Source organism: Bombina bombina, chromosome 6 (genome assembly GCF_027579735.1).
Source record: "Bombina bombina isolate aBomBom1 chromosome 6, aBomBom1.pri, whole genome shotgun sequence".
Taxonomy (NCBI): domain Eukaryota; kingdom Metazoa; phylum Chordata; class Amphibia; order Anura; family Bombinatoridae; genus Bombina; species Bombina bombina.
This window is the reverse complement of record NC_069504.1, coordinates 389,572,267-389,585,866: the sequence shown is the minus strand read 5'-3', so window position 1 is coordinate 389,585,866 and position 13,600 is coordinate 389,572,267. Positions and strand designations below refer to the sequence as shown.

The 13,600-nt window shown below is 39.0% G+C and overlaps 1 protein-coding gene across 1 annotated transcript in view; it reads left to right on the top strand.

Moving 5' to 3' along the window:
• The window catches only part of AFAP1L1 (actin filament associated protein 1 like 1), a 158,560-nt gene that overhangs the window by 124,790 nt on the left and 20,170 nt on the right, over positions 1-13,600 (top strand). The window contains exons 14-15 of the mRNA XM_053717107.1: positions 4,683-4,797; positions 10,869-11,033. Coding sequence (XP_053573082.1) covers positions 4,683-4,797; positions 10,869-11,033 — 280 coding nt within the window. The remainder of the gene's footprint in view (positions 1-4,682; positions 4,798-10,868; positions 11,034-13,600) is intronic.

The window sequence follows — 13,600 nt, the reverse complement described above, 5'->3', positions numbered from 1 at the left end:
ACCCAGCTAATCTTTTAACAGTGCTAAACTGGGAGCGTCTAAGTTTTTAAAAGGTTTTATACTGGATTTTTATATAAGTACCTGTGCATATTATTCTTTATAGTAGTGTCTATTACATGCAGTTAAATGAAAATTTGTGTATACTGTCCCTTTAAAGGGAAAGTCAACTCCATTTTTATTGTTTAAAAAGATAGATAACACCTTTATTACCCATTCCTCAGTTTTGGATAGCCAACATGGTTATATTAATATACTTTTTACCTCTGTGATTACCTTTTATCAAAGCCTTTTTGACAGCCCCCTGATCACATGGCTATTTATTATTTATTGACTTGCATTTTAGCCAATAAGTGCAATGCCAGCCACAACTCCATGGGCGTAAACACAATGTTATCTATATGGTCCACATGAACTAGTAGTCTCCTGTTGTGAAACACAAATAAAAAAAGCATGGGATTAAGAGATTTTTTGTAGTGGCTTAGAAATTTAGAGGTTTAAATGTTATAAAATATATTAATATAACAATGTTGGTTGTGCAAAGCTGGGGGATGAGTAGTAAAGGCGTTATCTATCTTTTGAAACAATAACAATTTTGGTGTTGACTATCCCTTTAACTTACCCCTGCACTCACGGTAGGATCTGGAGTAGTGCAGTCAGTACACTTCTGATTGATCACACCTCCACCTGACAAGTTCATAATAAAAAAAAGCTTGCACAGTGGGGTAGCTGGTAAAGACGTTGGGCGCGATCCAATATACGGCGCAGGTTTCGGCGCAAGTGTGGAAACCTGCGCCGCCCGTAGTCGCCAGTGACTTACGGCACTTTAGAAACTGCCGCCGCATAAAAAACTGACTAAAATACTAAATCTCCCGTTACTGTCTAACACGCCTCCCAAACATAGCCCGACACGTATACCCCTCTATCCGCAATCCCCCCTCTCACTCCTAACAATAAATGTATTAACCCCTAAACCGACACTCCCGGACCCCGCCGCCACAAATATTAACTGTATTACCCCCTAATCTGAGCCCCCTACACCGCCGCCACCTATATTATATATATTAACCCCTAATCTGAGCCCCCTACCCTGTCGCCACCTATATTAACTGTATTAACCCCTAATCTGAGCCCCCTACACCGCCGCCACCTATATTATATATATTAACCCCTAATCTGAGCCCCCTACCCCGCCGCCACCTATATTAACTGTATTAACCCCTAATCTAATCCCCCTACACCTCCGCCAGCTACATTAGATGTCTCACCCCCTAATGTGATCCCCCTACACCGCCGCCACCTATATTAAAATTATTCCCCCCTAATGTGAGCCCCCTACCCCGCCGCCACCTACATTAACTCTATGAACCCCTAATATGATCCCTCTACACCGCCGCCACCTATAACTACATTAACCCCTAATCTGAGCCCCCTACACCGCCGCCACCTATATTAAAATTATTAACCCCTAATCTAATCCCCCTACACCGCCGCCACCTATATTAAATATATTAACCACTAAACCTAAGTCTAACCCTAACACCCCCTAACGTAATTATTATTAAAATAAATCTAAATAATATTAATAATATTAACTAAATTATTCCTATTTAAATCTAAATACTTACCTATAAAATAAACCCTAAGATAGCTACAATATAATTAATAATTACATTGTAGCTATTTCAGGGTTTATATTTATTTTACAGGTAACTTGGTATTTATTTTAACTAGGTACAATAGCTATTAAATAGTTAATAACTATTTAATAGCTACCTAGTTAAAATAATTACCAAATTACCTGTAAAATAAATCCTAACCTAAGTTACCATTACACCTATCAATAAATTAATTAAATAAACTACAATTAGCTCAAATAAAATACAGTTAAATACACTAATCTATATTACAAAATAAACAAACACTAAATTACAAAAAATAAAAAAAGATTACAATAATTTTAAGCTAATTACACCTAATCTAAGCCCCCTAATAAAATAACAAAGCCCCCCAAAATAATAAAATTTCCCTACCCTAAACTAAATTAAAAAAGTAATCAGCTCTATTACCACCTTAAAAGGGCCTCTTGTGGGGCATTGCCCCAAAATAATCAGATCTTTTACCTGTAAAAAAAAAGAACAACCCCCCCATTACAACCCACCACCCACACACCCCTACTCTAAAACCCACCCTATCCCCCCTTAAAAAAAACTAAGTCTAACCCCCAAGTGGTCCTCACCTGTCCTGAAGACCGGCGGAGAAGGTCCTGTTCCAGGCGGAGAAGTCTTCTTCCAGGTGGCGACCTCTTCTTCTTCCAGGAACCAGCCGGCGCGGAGCGGAGGAGTTGAAGACCGATGATCGCGGAGCTGAAGACCGTCCTCTCTGGAATTGAAGACCGGCGATGCATGAACTGAAGATCAGCGACGCTGGAACTGAAGACCGGAGCCATGGAGCGTGGAGGTTCCTCTTCATACGATCGCTGCCGTACACTGAATAGGAATTCAAGGTACGCGATTAAAAATGGCGTCCCTTGAATTCCTATTGGCTGATTTGAGCCTTCAAATTCAAATCAGCCAATCGGATGAAAGCTACTTTAATTCTATTGGCTGACTTGAATAGCCAATAGAATAAGAGCTACTGTAATTCTATTGGCTATTCTTATCAGCCAATAGAATTACAGTAGCTCTTATTCTATTGGCTATTCAAATCAGCCAATAGAATTAAAGTAGCTCTCATCCGATTGGCTGATTTGAATTTGAAGGCTCAAATCAGCCAATAGGAATTCAAGGGACGCCATTTTTAATCGCGTACCTTGAATTCCTATTCAGTGCACAGCGGCGATCGTATGAAGAGGATCCTCCACGCTCCATGGCTCAGGTCTTCAGTTCCTGCATCGCCGGGTTGTAATGGGGGGGGTTGTTCTTTTTTTTTTTACAGGTAAAAGAGCTGATTACTTTGGGGCAATGCCCCACAAAAGGCCCTTTTAAGGGCTGGTAATAGAGCTGATTCATTTTTTAATTTAGTTTAGGGTAGGGAAGTTTTATTATTTTGGGGGACTTTGTTATTTTATTATGGGGCTTAGATTAGTTAAAATAAATACCAAGTTACCTGTAAAATAAATATAAACCCTAAAATAGCTACAATGTAATTATTAATTATATTGTAGCTATCTTAGGGTTTATTTTATAGGTAAGTATTTAGATTTAAATAGGAATAATTTATTTAATATTATTAATATTATTTAGATTTATTTTAATAATAATTACATTAGGGTGTGTTAGGGTTAGACTTAGGTTTAGTGGTTAATATATTTAATATAGGTGGCGGCGGTGTAGGGGGATTAGATTAGGGGTTAAAAAATTAATATAGGTGGCGGCGGTGTAGGGGGATTAGATTGGGGGTTAATAAATTTAATATAGGTGGCGGCGGTGTAGGGGGATTTGATTAGGGGTTAATAAATTTAATATAGGTGGCGGTGATGTAGGGGGATTAGATTAGGGGTTAATAAATTTAATATAGGTGGCGGCGGTGTAGGGGGATCATATTAGGGAGTAATATAGTTAATGTAGGTGGCGGCGGGGTAGGGGCTCACATTAGGGGGTAATCATTTTAATGTAGGTGGCGGCGGGGTAGGGGCTCACATTAGGGGGTAATCATTTTAATGTAGCTGGCGGCGGTGTAGGGGGATCACATTAGGGGGTTAGACATTTAATGTAGCTGGTGGCGGTGTAGGGGGATCATATTAGGGGGTAATCATTTTAATGTAGCTGGCGGCAGTGTAGATGGATCACATTAGGGGGTTAGACATTTAATATAGCTGGCGGCGGTGTAGGGGGGTCAGATTAGGGGGTAAGACATTTAATGTAGCTGGCGGCGGGGTCTGGGAGCGGCGGTTTAGGGGATAAGCACTTTATTAAAGATTGCGGTGGGGGATTGCGGTTGACAGGTAGATAGACATTGTGCATGCGTTAGGTGTTAGGTTTTATTTTGCAGGTAGTTTAGGGAGATACGGGGCTCCAATACTCAGCGTAAGGCTTACTACGCCTGCAATTTGTGGCGAGGTGAAAATGGAGTAAGATTTCTTATGCTGTATATTGGATACCAAACTGCGCGGGTTTGGTATATCACTCTATGGGCCAAAAAACTACGGCCGAAGGGGGAAATATATGAGCATAACTTCTAGGTTATAACGTATATGTGATACCAAACCAGCGCAAAATTTGGCGGCAACGCTGCATATCGGATCGGGCCCGTCTAGTTCTCATGTTTAGGGGCAAGTTAAGCATAAAAATAGCATAGGATCAGTAAAGTGACTTCTGATATAATGATTTTTACAAATAGAATGCTTACTTTTAATAACCGTTTACTGTTGCTGTGCATTACAGTAATTTTCTATATTTTTCATCTTTAATCTGTTAAACCAAACATTGGTAAAATATTCTATAAAAATTAAATACTTAAAAACACTGTTAATATTTAGAGAACCATTAATCATTTTCTTTTCATTACAGAGAGTTTTGCACACTGTGCTTACAATTGTATTGCATTATTTGCGGAGGGAGGTTCATGTTGTCCTTTTTATATGCCGAAAGCGATGCTGTCTCAGCAGACAACTTCATTTCTAGTTACAGGTTAAAACTAACATGTAATATCCCATTAAAAAAACCTCCTCTCTGCCTTCATAGGTTGAAGATCCCAAAAGGACTCCTGGAGGTGCACAGGTAAAGCGGCATGCCTCGTCTTGCAGTGAAAAATCCCATCGTGTGGACCCCCAGGTTAAAGTGAAAAGACATGCATCAAGTAAGTCATTAGAACCTACTATAATGTGCTTATTGTTTGTTCTAGAATTAGATATGTGCTTGAAAGGCACATGTTGTTATATGCAATATGGCGAGTACTGTATCTGCATTTTTTTTCCGTAGTGTAGCGGTCCCCCCCCTTCCAAACACCTACCACCCCCTTCCAGAGATGGGCCGCTCACTCGCCTCCCTCCCACCTACGATTGGCACCACTGCTGTCCTATGCAAAGAGAGCCACAGAGTGGCCCTCTCTGCATCAGTAACTCTGCCCGTCTATTTCTGCACTGACCCACTCGTGGGGCATGCAGAAATCGCGCAATCTCACTATTTTTAGCGAGATTGCGGCAGAGAGAGGCCCAGGACAGCAGTGATGTACCTTAACCCCTTGGCAACCGAGGACGTGTCGGGCACGTCCTACAAAAAAATACAGTTAAGGGTCAAGGACATGCCTAACACTTCCTCTGGAGTTTTAAGCACTGGAAGCAATTTGCTTTCAGGGTATTGCAGCGATGCCTCGATATTGAGGCATCGTGCAATATACCTTTACTAACCATCCGATGCAGATGGTGCCAATCGTTGGTGGGTGGTAGCCATAGCAGGGAAGCGGGTGGGCAGCCCATCGCTGGAGGAGGCGGGGATGAGGGGCAGGAGGGGGTGTGTGAGGGGTGGGAGGGGGTGTGTGAGGGACGGGAGGTGGGCGTGTGGGTGGTTGGAGGGGGTGGGTGGGACTGCTCCTGCCCCAGCATGTGAGTGCCGGTAAGTTTGGTGTGGGGGGAATCAGGTTTGGTAAATGGATCTGGGAGGGGGTAGGGTATTGAGGGGGCAGACAGCTGCCAGTACCCAAGATGGTGGCAAGTAGGTAGAAGGGGGTGGGTTAGAGAGCTGTTTGGTGGGTTCAGAGAGGTTGGGGGCTAAAGGGGGATCCTACACTGCAATATATATATATATATATATATATATATATATATATATATATAAAGGGCTTTTATTTTAGTACTGGCAGACTTTCTGCAAGAACTTAAGATGGGGATGACATTTGTGGGGTGGTTGAGGGAAGAGAGCTGTTTGAGAGTGGTCAGGGAGGGATCAGGGGGTGGGATGTGTCAGGTGGGAGGCTGATCCCTACACTAAAGCTAAAATTAACCCTAAAATCTCCCTAATTAACCCCTTCACTGCTGGGCATAATACAAGTGTGGTGCACAGCAGCATTTAGCGGCCTTCTAATTACCAAAAAGCAATGCCAAAGCCATATATGGCTGCAATTTCTGAACAAAGGGGATCCCAGAGAAGCATTTACAACCATTTGTGCCATAATTGCACAAGCTGTTTGTAAATAATTTCAGTGAAAAACCTAAAGTTTATGAAAAAGTGAACAATTTTTTTTAATTTTATCACATTTGGCGGTGAAATTGTGGCATGAAATATACCAAAATGGGCCTAGATTAATACTTTGGGTTGTCTAATAAAAAAAAAAATATACATGTGAAGGGTTATTCAGGGATTCCTGACAGATATCAGTGTTACAATGTAACTATAGCTAATTTTGAAAAAAAAAAATGCTTTGGAAACAGCAAAGTGCTACTTGTATTTATTGCCCTATAACTTGCAAAAAAAAGCAAAGAACATGTAAACATTGGGTATTTCTAACCTCAGGACAAAATTTAGAAATGATTTAGCATGGGTGTTTTTTTGGTGGTTGTAGATGTGCAACAGATTTTGGGAGTCAAAGTTAGAAAAAGTGTGGGTTTTTTTTTCATTTTTTTCATCATATTTTATATATTTTTTTATAGTAAATTATAAAATATGATACAAATAAAGATATCTTTAGAAAGTCCATTTAATTGCAAGAAAAACGGTATATAATATGTCTGGGTACAGTAAAGATAAGAGGAAATTTACAGCTAAACACAAACACTGCAGAAATGTAAAAATAGCCCTGGTCCCAAACAGTAAGAACATTTAAAAGTGCTGTGGTCACTAAGGGGTTAAAGGGACATGAAACACATTTTTTCTTTCATGATTTAGAAAGAGCATGCAATTTTAAACAACTTTCTAATTTACTTCTATTGTCTAATTTGCTTCATTCTCTTGCTATCCTTTGCTGAACAGCATATATAGATAGGCTCAGTAGCTTCTGATTGGTGGCTGCACATAGATGCCTCGTGTGATTGGCTCACCCATGTGCATTGCTATCTCTTCAATAAAGATATCTAAATAATGAAGAAAATTAGATAATAGATGTAAATTGGAATGTTGTTTAAAATTGTATTCTCTATAAGAATCATAAAAGCCCAGCGTCCTACAGGGTACTGCACTGGGCGTTAAGAGGTTAAGAATACTCGACAATACTTCTATTTCCCTTTTGGAATTATCTAAAGCTACTTGTTACCATGGAAACAGGGTGTCATGCTAAGGGGCATATACTGCATTTTTATTTGGGAAAGAGATGCATACATTACAAAAGTGCTCATTGAAAATCATAGTTTTAAAAAATCATACAAAATGAATAATTGAACCATTCACACAAAAATGCTCAGGAATTATTTTTTTGTTAAGGTGCATCAAAAATCACAAGAAAATTATTTGCCAAAAATTTTATTTTATAAAAATGTAAAATGTATTTATAAATTACACAGGAATAAATTGTATTAAATATGCACGGCATAAATTGTAATTGAAAGGGACATGAAACCCAAACAATATTTTTTTCATGATTCAGATACAGCATTCAATTTGAAACAACTTTCCAATTTACTTATATTATGAAATTTGCTTTATTCTCTTTGGTATCCTTTGTTGAAAAGAATAACTAGGTATGCTCAAGAGCAACAGTGCACTACTGGGAGCTAGCTGTTGATTTGTGGCTGCACATATATGCCCATATGGGGCCGATTTACTAATTTACGGGTGAACATGATCCGATGTCGATAAATGCTGACAGCGTATTTATCATTGCACAAGCAGTTCTAGTAAAATGCTTGGGCAATGCTTCCCCCTGCAAATTCGCGGCCAATGGGCAGCTATCAGGGGGTGTCAATCAACCCGATCGTATCCGATCGGGCTGATTGCTGTCCACTACCTCAGAGGTGGCGGACGAGTTAAGAAGCAGTGGTCATACGACCGCTGCTTTTTAACTTCCGTTTCAGGCAGACCTGAAGCGGAGTGGGTCGGAAGCAGCATCCGCTGCTTCATAAATCAACCCCAATGTGTTCAGCTAGCATCCTGTAGTTAAATGATTCTACTTCAACCAATAATACCAAAGGAATGAAGCAAATTGGCTAATTGAAGTAAATTGTAAAGTTGTTAAAACTGTATGTTCTGTTTCGGAAACATGAAAGAAATAATGTGTGTTTCATATCCCTTTAAGTACACTGGATGTGCAAAAAACACATAGAAATGTGTACTTATAAGTACAAAATGCAAAGAGTAATTGTTTTTTTCAGAAAATGGGCTGAGCAAGGGCGTGTATGAAAATCCCAGCATAATTATCTTAACATTTCAACCCTACAGATCTCACTGTTTTTTCTCTCGACTTAAAAGGTAGCAAACTTTTATCAAAATACTTAAACACTCTGAAATAAAAACATATGCATATGAAAATAGCAGTGTATTTAAAGGTACAGTGTATTTTGATTTGTATTAGGTTTAATATTAAAGTTTAAACATACTCTGGTTTCTTCCTGTGTACTTCATCCTTCATTGCGAACTTTTACATAGCAGAGAGCTCTCATTATTTCTATGGGACACTCGCAGGGAAAAAAACATTTCCTTTGATAATTGTATGAAGACTGTACCTGTGAGGCTTAAAGGGACTGTCAACACAAAAAGCGTTTTAAGTTATACATATAAACTTTCCATCGATCATCATTTATGCGCTTCAGTACAATAGGTGCATTGCGCATGCGCAAAAGCTGGTTACGAGGAGGATAGAAAAATTACACAGATCACAAGAACATGCTGATGTCACTGATGATGAAAAAGGTGAGAGGCTTAATGGACATTTTGAAACGGCTGCAACGCGAATAGTAAGTGATTTTACTGGCAAACACAATATATTAGAAAACTGGGCTACATTGGTAAATGATGATCGATGGAAAGTTTATATGTATAACTTAAAACGGTTTTTGGGTTGACTGTCCCTTTAAAACCTGTTTTTTCACATTTCTGCTTGAGAACGTTTGATCATCTGGCCCTCAAAGTTTGATGGTGTAGTTTTCTAAAACATTGAAAAAGTCCATATATATACAGTGGATATAAAAAGTCTACACACCCCTGTTAAAATGTCAGGTTTCTGTGATGTAAAAAAATGAGACAAAGATAAATCATTTCAGAACTTTTTCCACCTTTAATGTGACCTATAAACTGTACAACTCAATTGAAAAACAAACTGAAATCTTTTAGGTAAAGGGAAATAAAAATAAAAAACTAAAATAATATGGTTGCATAAGTGTGAACACCCTTAAACTAATACTTTATTGAAGCACCTTTTGATTTTATTACAGTATTCAGCCTTTTTGGGTATGAGTTTTTCAGCATGGCACATATTGACTTGGCAAGATTTGCCCACTCTTCTTTGCAAAAACACTCTAAATCTGTCAGAATGTGAGGGCATCTCCTGTGCACAGCCCTCTTCAGATCACCCCACAGATTTTGAATTCGATTCAGGTCTGGGCTCTGGCTGGGCCATCCCAAAACTTTAATCTTCTTCTGGTGAAGCCATTCCTTTGTTGATCTGGATGTATGCTTTGGGTCGTTGTCATGCTGAAAGATGAAGTTCCTCTTCATGTTCAGCTTTCTAGCAGAAGCCTGAAGGTTTTGTGCCAATATTGTCTGGTATTTGGAACTGTTCATTATTTCCTCTACCTTGACTAAGGCCCCAGTTCCTGCTGAAGAAAAACTGCCCCAAAGCATGATGCTGACACCACCATGCTTCACTGTGGGTATGGTGTTCTTTTGGTGATATGCAGTGTTGTTTTTGCGCTAAACATATCTTTTGGAATTATGGCAAAAAAGTTCAACTTTGGTTTCATCAGACCAGAACACATTTTGCAACATGCTTTTGGGAAACTTCAGATGTGTTTTTGCAAAATTTAGCCAAGCTTGGATGTTTTTTTTGTAAGAAAAGGCTTCCGTCTTGCCACTCTACCCCAGCGCCCAGACATATGAAGAATACGGGCGATTGTTGTCACATGCACCACACAGCCAGTACTTGCCAGATATTCCTGCAGCTCCTTTAATGTTGCTGTAGGCCTCTTGGCAGCCTCCCAGACCAGTTTTCTTCTCATCTTTTCATCAATTTTGGAGGGACATCCAGTTCTTGGTAATGTCACGGTTGCGCCATATTTTCTTCACTTGATGATGACTGTCTTCACTGTGTTCCATTGTATATCTAATGCCTTGGAAATTCTTTTGTACCCTTCTCCTAACTGATACCTTTTAACAATGAGATCCCTCTGATGCTTTAGAAGCTCTCTGCGGACCATGGCTTTTGCTGTAGGATGCGACTAACAAAATGTCAGGAAAGACCTACTAGAACAGCTGAACTTTATTTGGGGTTAATCAGAGGCACTTTAAATGATGACAGGTGTGTACTGACTCCTATTTAACATGATTTTGAATGTGATTGCTTAATTCTGAACACAGCTACATCCCCAGTTATAAAAGGGTGTTTACACTTATGCAACCATATTATTTTATTTTTTTATTTTTATTTACCTTTACCTTAAAGATTTCAGTTTGTTTTTCAATTGAGTTGTACAGTTTATAGGTCACATTAAAAGGTGGAAAAAGTTCTGAAATTATTTATCTTTGTCTCATTTTTTTACATCACAGAAACCTGACATTTTAACAGGGGTGTGTAGACTTTTTTTATCCACTGTATATATATATATATATATATATATATATATATATTGCAAATATGGGAATGTTAGCTACCTATATAATACATACATTACATACTGTACACCTTTGTGATGTATGCAGATATATCAAACATATGCAGAGTGCACAGCACAAAACTTTTAAACAAACAAAGCCACTGTTTGTAATGAAGAATTCTGTTTGTTTAAGATGCCAACCAGTACAAATATGGCAAGACGAGAGCAGAGGAAGATGCTCGGAACTTTGTGATGGAGAAAGAGCGTCTAGAGAAGGAAAAAGAAGTCATCAGGAACAAGCTGATAGCATTGAGGAAACAGAGACGAGAGCTCAAAGAAGCTCTGAAGCACAGCACAGGTACTGTATAGAAAGCAGCCATTACATTACATAGTTATGTGTAAAGAAATGAGGATCACACAGTCATTTTATGTTGTGCCCTTTATTTGGAGGTTACAACTTACTGCCAGGCCCTGTATCAAAAATGCTTTTTGTGGCTATTTTTTTTTTTATTACAAGACCATTAAACTGACATTCTAGTGAAAAAATGCATTCTCTCATTTGTTACAGCATGTAGTTTTATAATTTACAGGCTTCAACTTTATTATTTTAGTTTCTACAAATGGGTTAAATACATGGGTAAAGTCACACCCAGGAGCCAAAGAGAACATCTAACCATGAGTAGGAACACAAAGTTTGAGCTTCAATAATGCAAAAATCACATTGTCTAAGGAATTACGAATATGTAACTTTTGCACTAGAATGTCCCTTTAAGTACTGGCTACAGTACTGAAATATATATGCCTCTTTATGGCCAAAATAATTAGTATAATGTATTCCTTTTTTTTTTTTTTTTTTTTTTTTTTACTTTTCAAATGAACTATTTAAAGGAATAAAATTTCAAAACGGACATGCCCTGACAGGCATATGATATGATTGTGCCTTTATGAGCTTCAACTGACATTCTAGTGTAAAAATAACATGTTCTATTTCATTAAAAGCATTTTATTTTTAAACAAATTCCATCTTCCAAAAAAAGTAAAAAAAAAAATAGTTAAAAGGACAGTAAACACCAAAATGCTATTGTTTAAAAAGCTATATAATTACTTTATTTACCATTCCCCAGTTTTGCATAACCAACACTGTTATATTAATATACTTTTTATATCTGTGATTACCTTGTGTCTAAGCCTCTGCAGACTGCCCCCTTATCTCAGATCTTTTGTCAGACTTGCATTTCAGGCAAATTAGTGCTGCCTCTTAAATAACTCCACAGGTGTGAGCACAATGTTATATATATGGCACACGTGAATGAACGACCTCTAGCTGTGAAAAACTGTCAAATGCATTAAAATAAGAAGCGGCCTTCAAGGGCTTAGAAATTAGCATATGAGCCTACCTAGGTTTAGCTTTCAACTAAGATCACCAAGAGAACAAAGCAAATTTTATGATAAAAGTAAATTGGAAAGTTTAAAATGACATGCCCTATCTGAATCATGAAAGTTTCATTTGGACGTTACTGTCCCTTTAACACCTGGGACAACATCACTGTGCGCCAGGTGAGGATACAACCAGCATTTGGAGCATACGTACAGGGAGTGCAGAATTATTAGGCAAATGAGTATTTTGACCACATCATCCTCTTTATGCATGTTGTCTTACTCCAAGCTGTATAGGCTCGAAAGCCTACTACCAATTAAGCATATTAGGTGATGTGCATCTCTGTAATGAGAAGGGGTGTGGTCTAATGACATCAACACCCTATATCAGGTGTGCATAATTATTAGGCAACTTCCTTTCCTTTGGCAAAATGGGTCAAAAGAAGGACATGACAGGCTCAGAAAAGTCAAAAATAGTGAGATATCTTGCAGAGGGATGCAGCACTCTTAAAATTGCAAAGCTTCTGAAGCGTGATCATCGAACAATCAAGCGTTTCATTCAAAATAGTCAACAGGGTCGCAAGAAGCGTGTGGAAAAACCAAGGCGCAAAATAACTGCCCATGAACTGAGAAAAGTCAAGCGTGCAGCTGCCAAGATGCCACTTGCCACCAGTTTGGCCATATTTCAGAGCTGCAACATCACTGGAGTGCCCAAAAGCACAAGGTGTGCAATACTCAGAGACATGGCCAAGGTAAGAAAGGCTGAAAGATGACCACCACTGAACAAGACACACAAGCTGAAACGTCAAGACTGGGCCAAGAAATATCTCAATACTGATTTTTCTAAGGTTTTATGGACTGATGAAATGAGAGTGAGTCTTGATGGGCCAGATGGATGGGCCCGTGGCTGGATTGGTAAAGGGCAGAGAGCTCCAGTCCGACTCAGACGCCAGCAAGGTGGAGGTGGAGTACTGGTTTGGGCTGGTATCATCAAAGATGAGCTTGTGGGGCCTTTTCGGGTTGAGGATGGAGTCAAGCTCAACTCCCAGTCCTACTGCCAGTTTCTGGAAGACACCTTCTTCAAGCAGTGGTACAGGAAGAAGTCTGCATCCTTCAAGAAAAACATGATTTTCATGCAGGACAATGCTCCATCACACACGTCCAAGTACTCCACAGGGTGGCTGGCAAGAAAGGGTATAAAAGAAGAAAATCTAATGACATGGCCTCCTTGTTCACCTGATCTGAACCCCATTGAGAACCTGTGGTCCATCATAAAATGTGAGATTTACAAGGAGGGAAAACAGTACACCTCTCTGAACAGTGTCTGGGAGGCTGTGGTTGCTGCTGCACGCAATGTTGATGGTGAACAGATCAAAACACTGACAGAATCCATGGATGGCAGGCTTTTGAGTGTCCTTGCAAAGAAAGGTGGCTATATTGGTCACTGATTTGTTTTTGTTTTGTTTTTGAATGTCAGAAATGTATATTTGTGAATGTTGAGATGTTATATTGGTTTCACTGGTAAAAATAAATAATTGAAATGGGTAT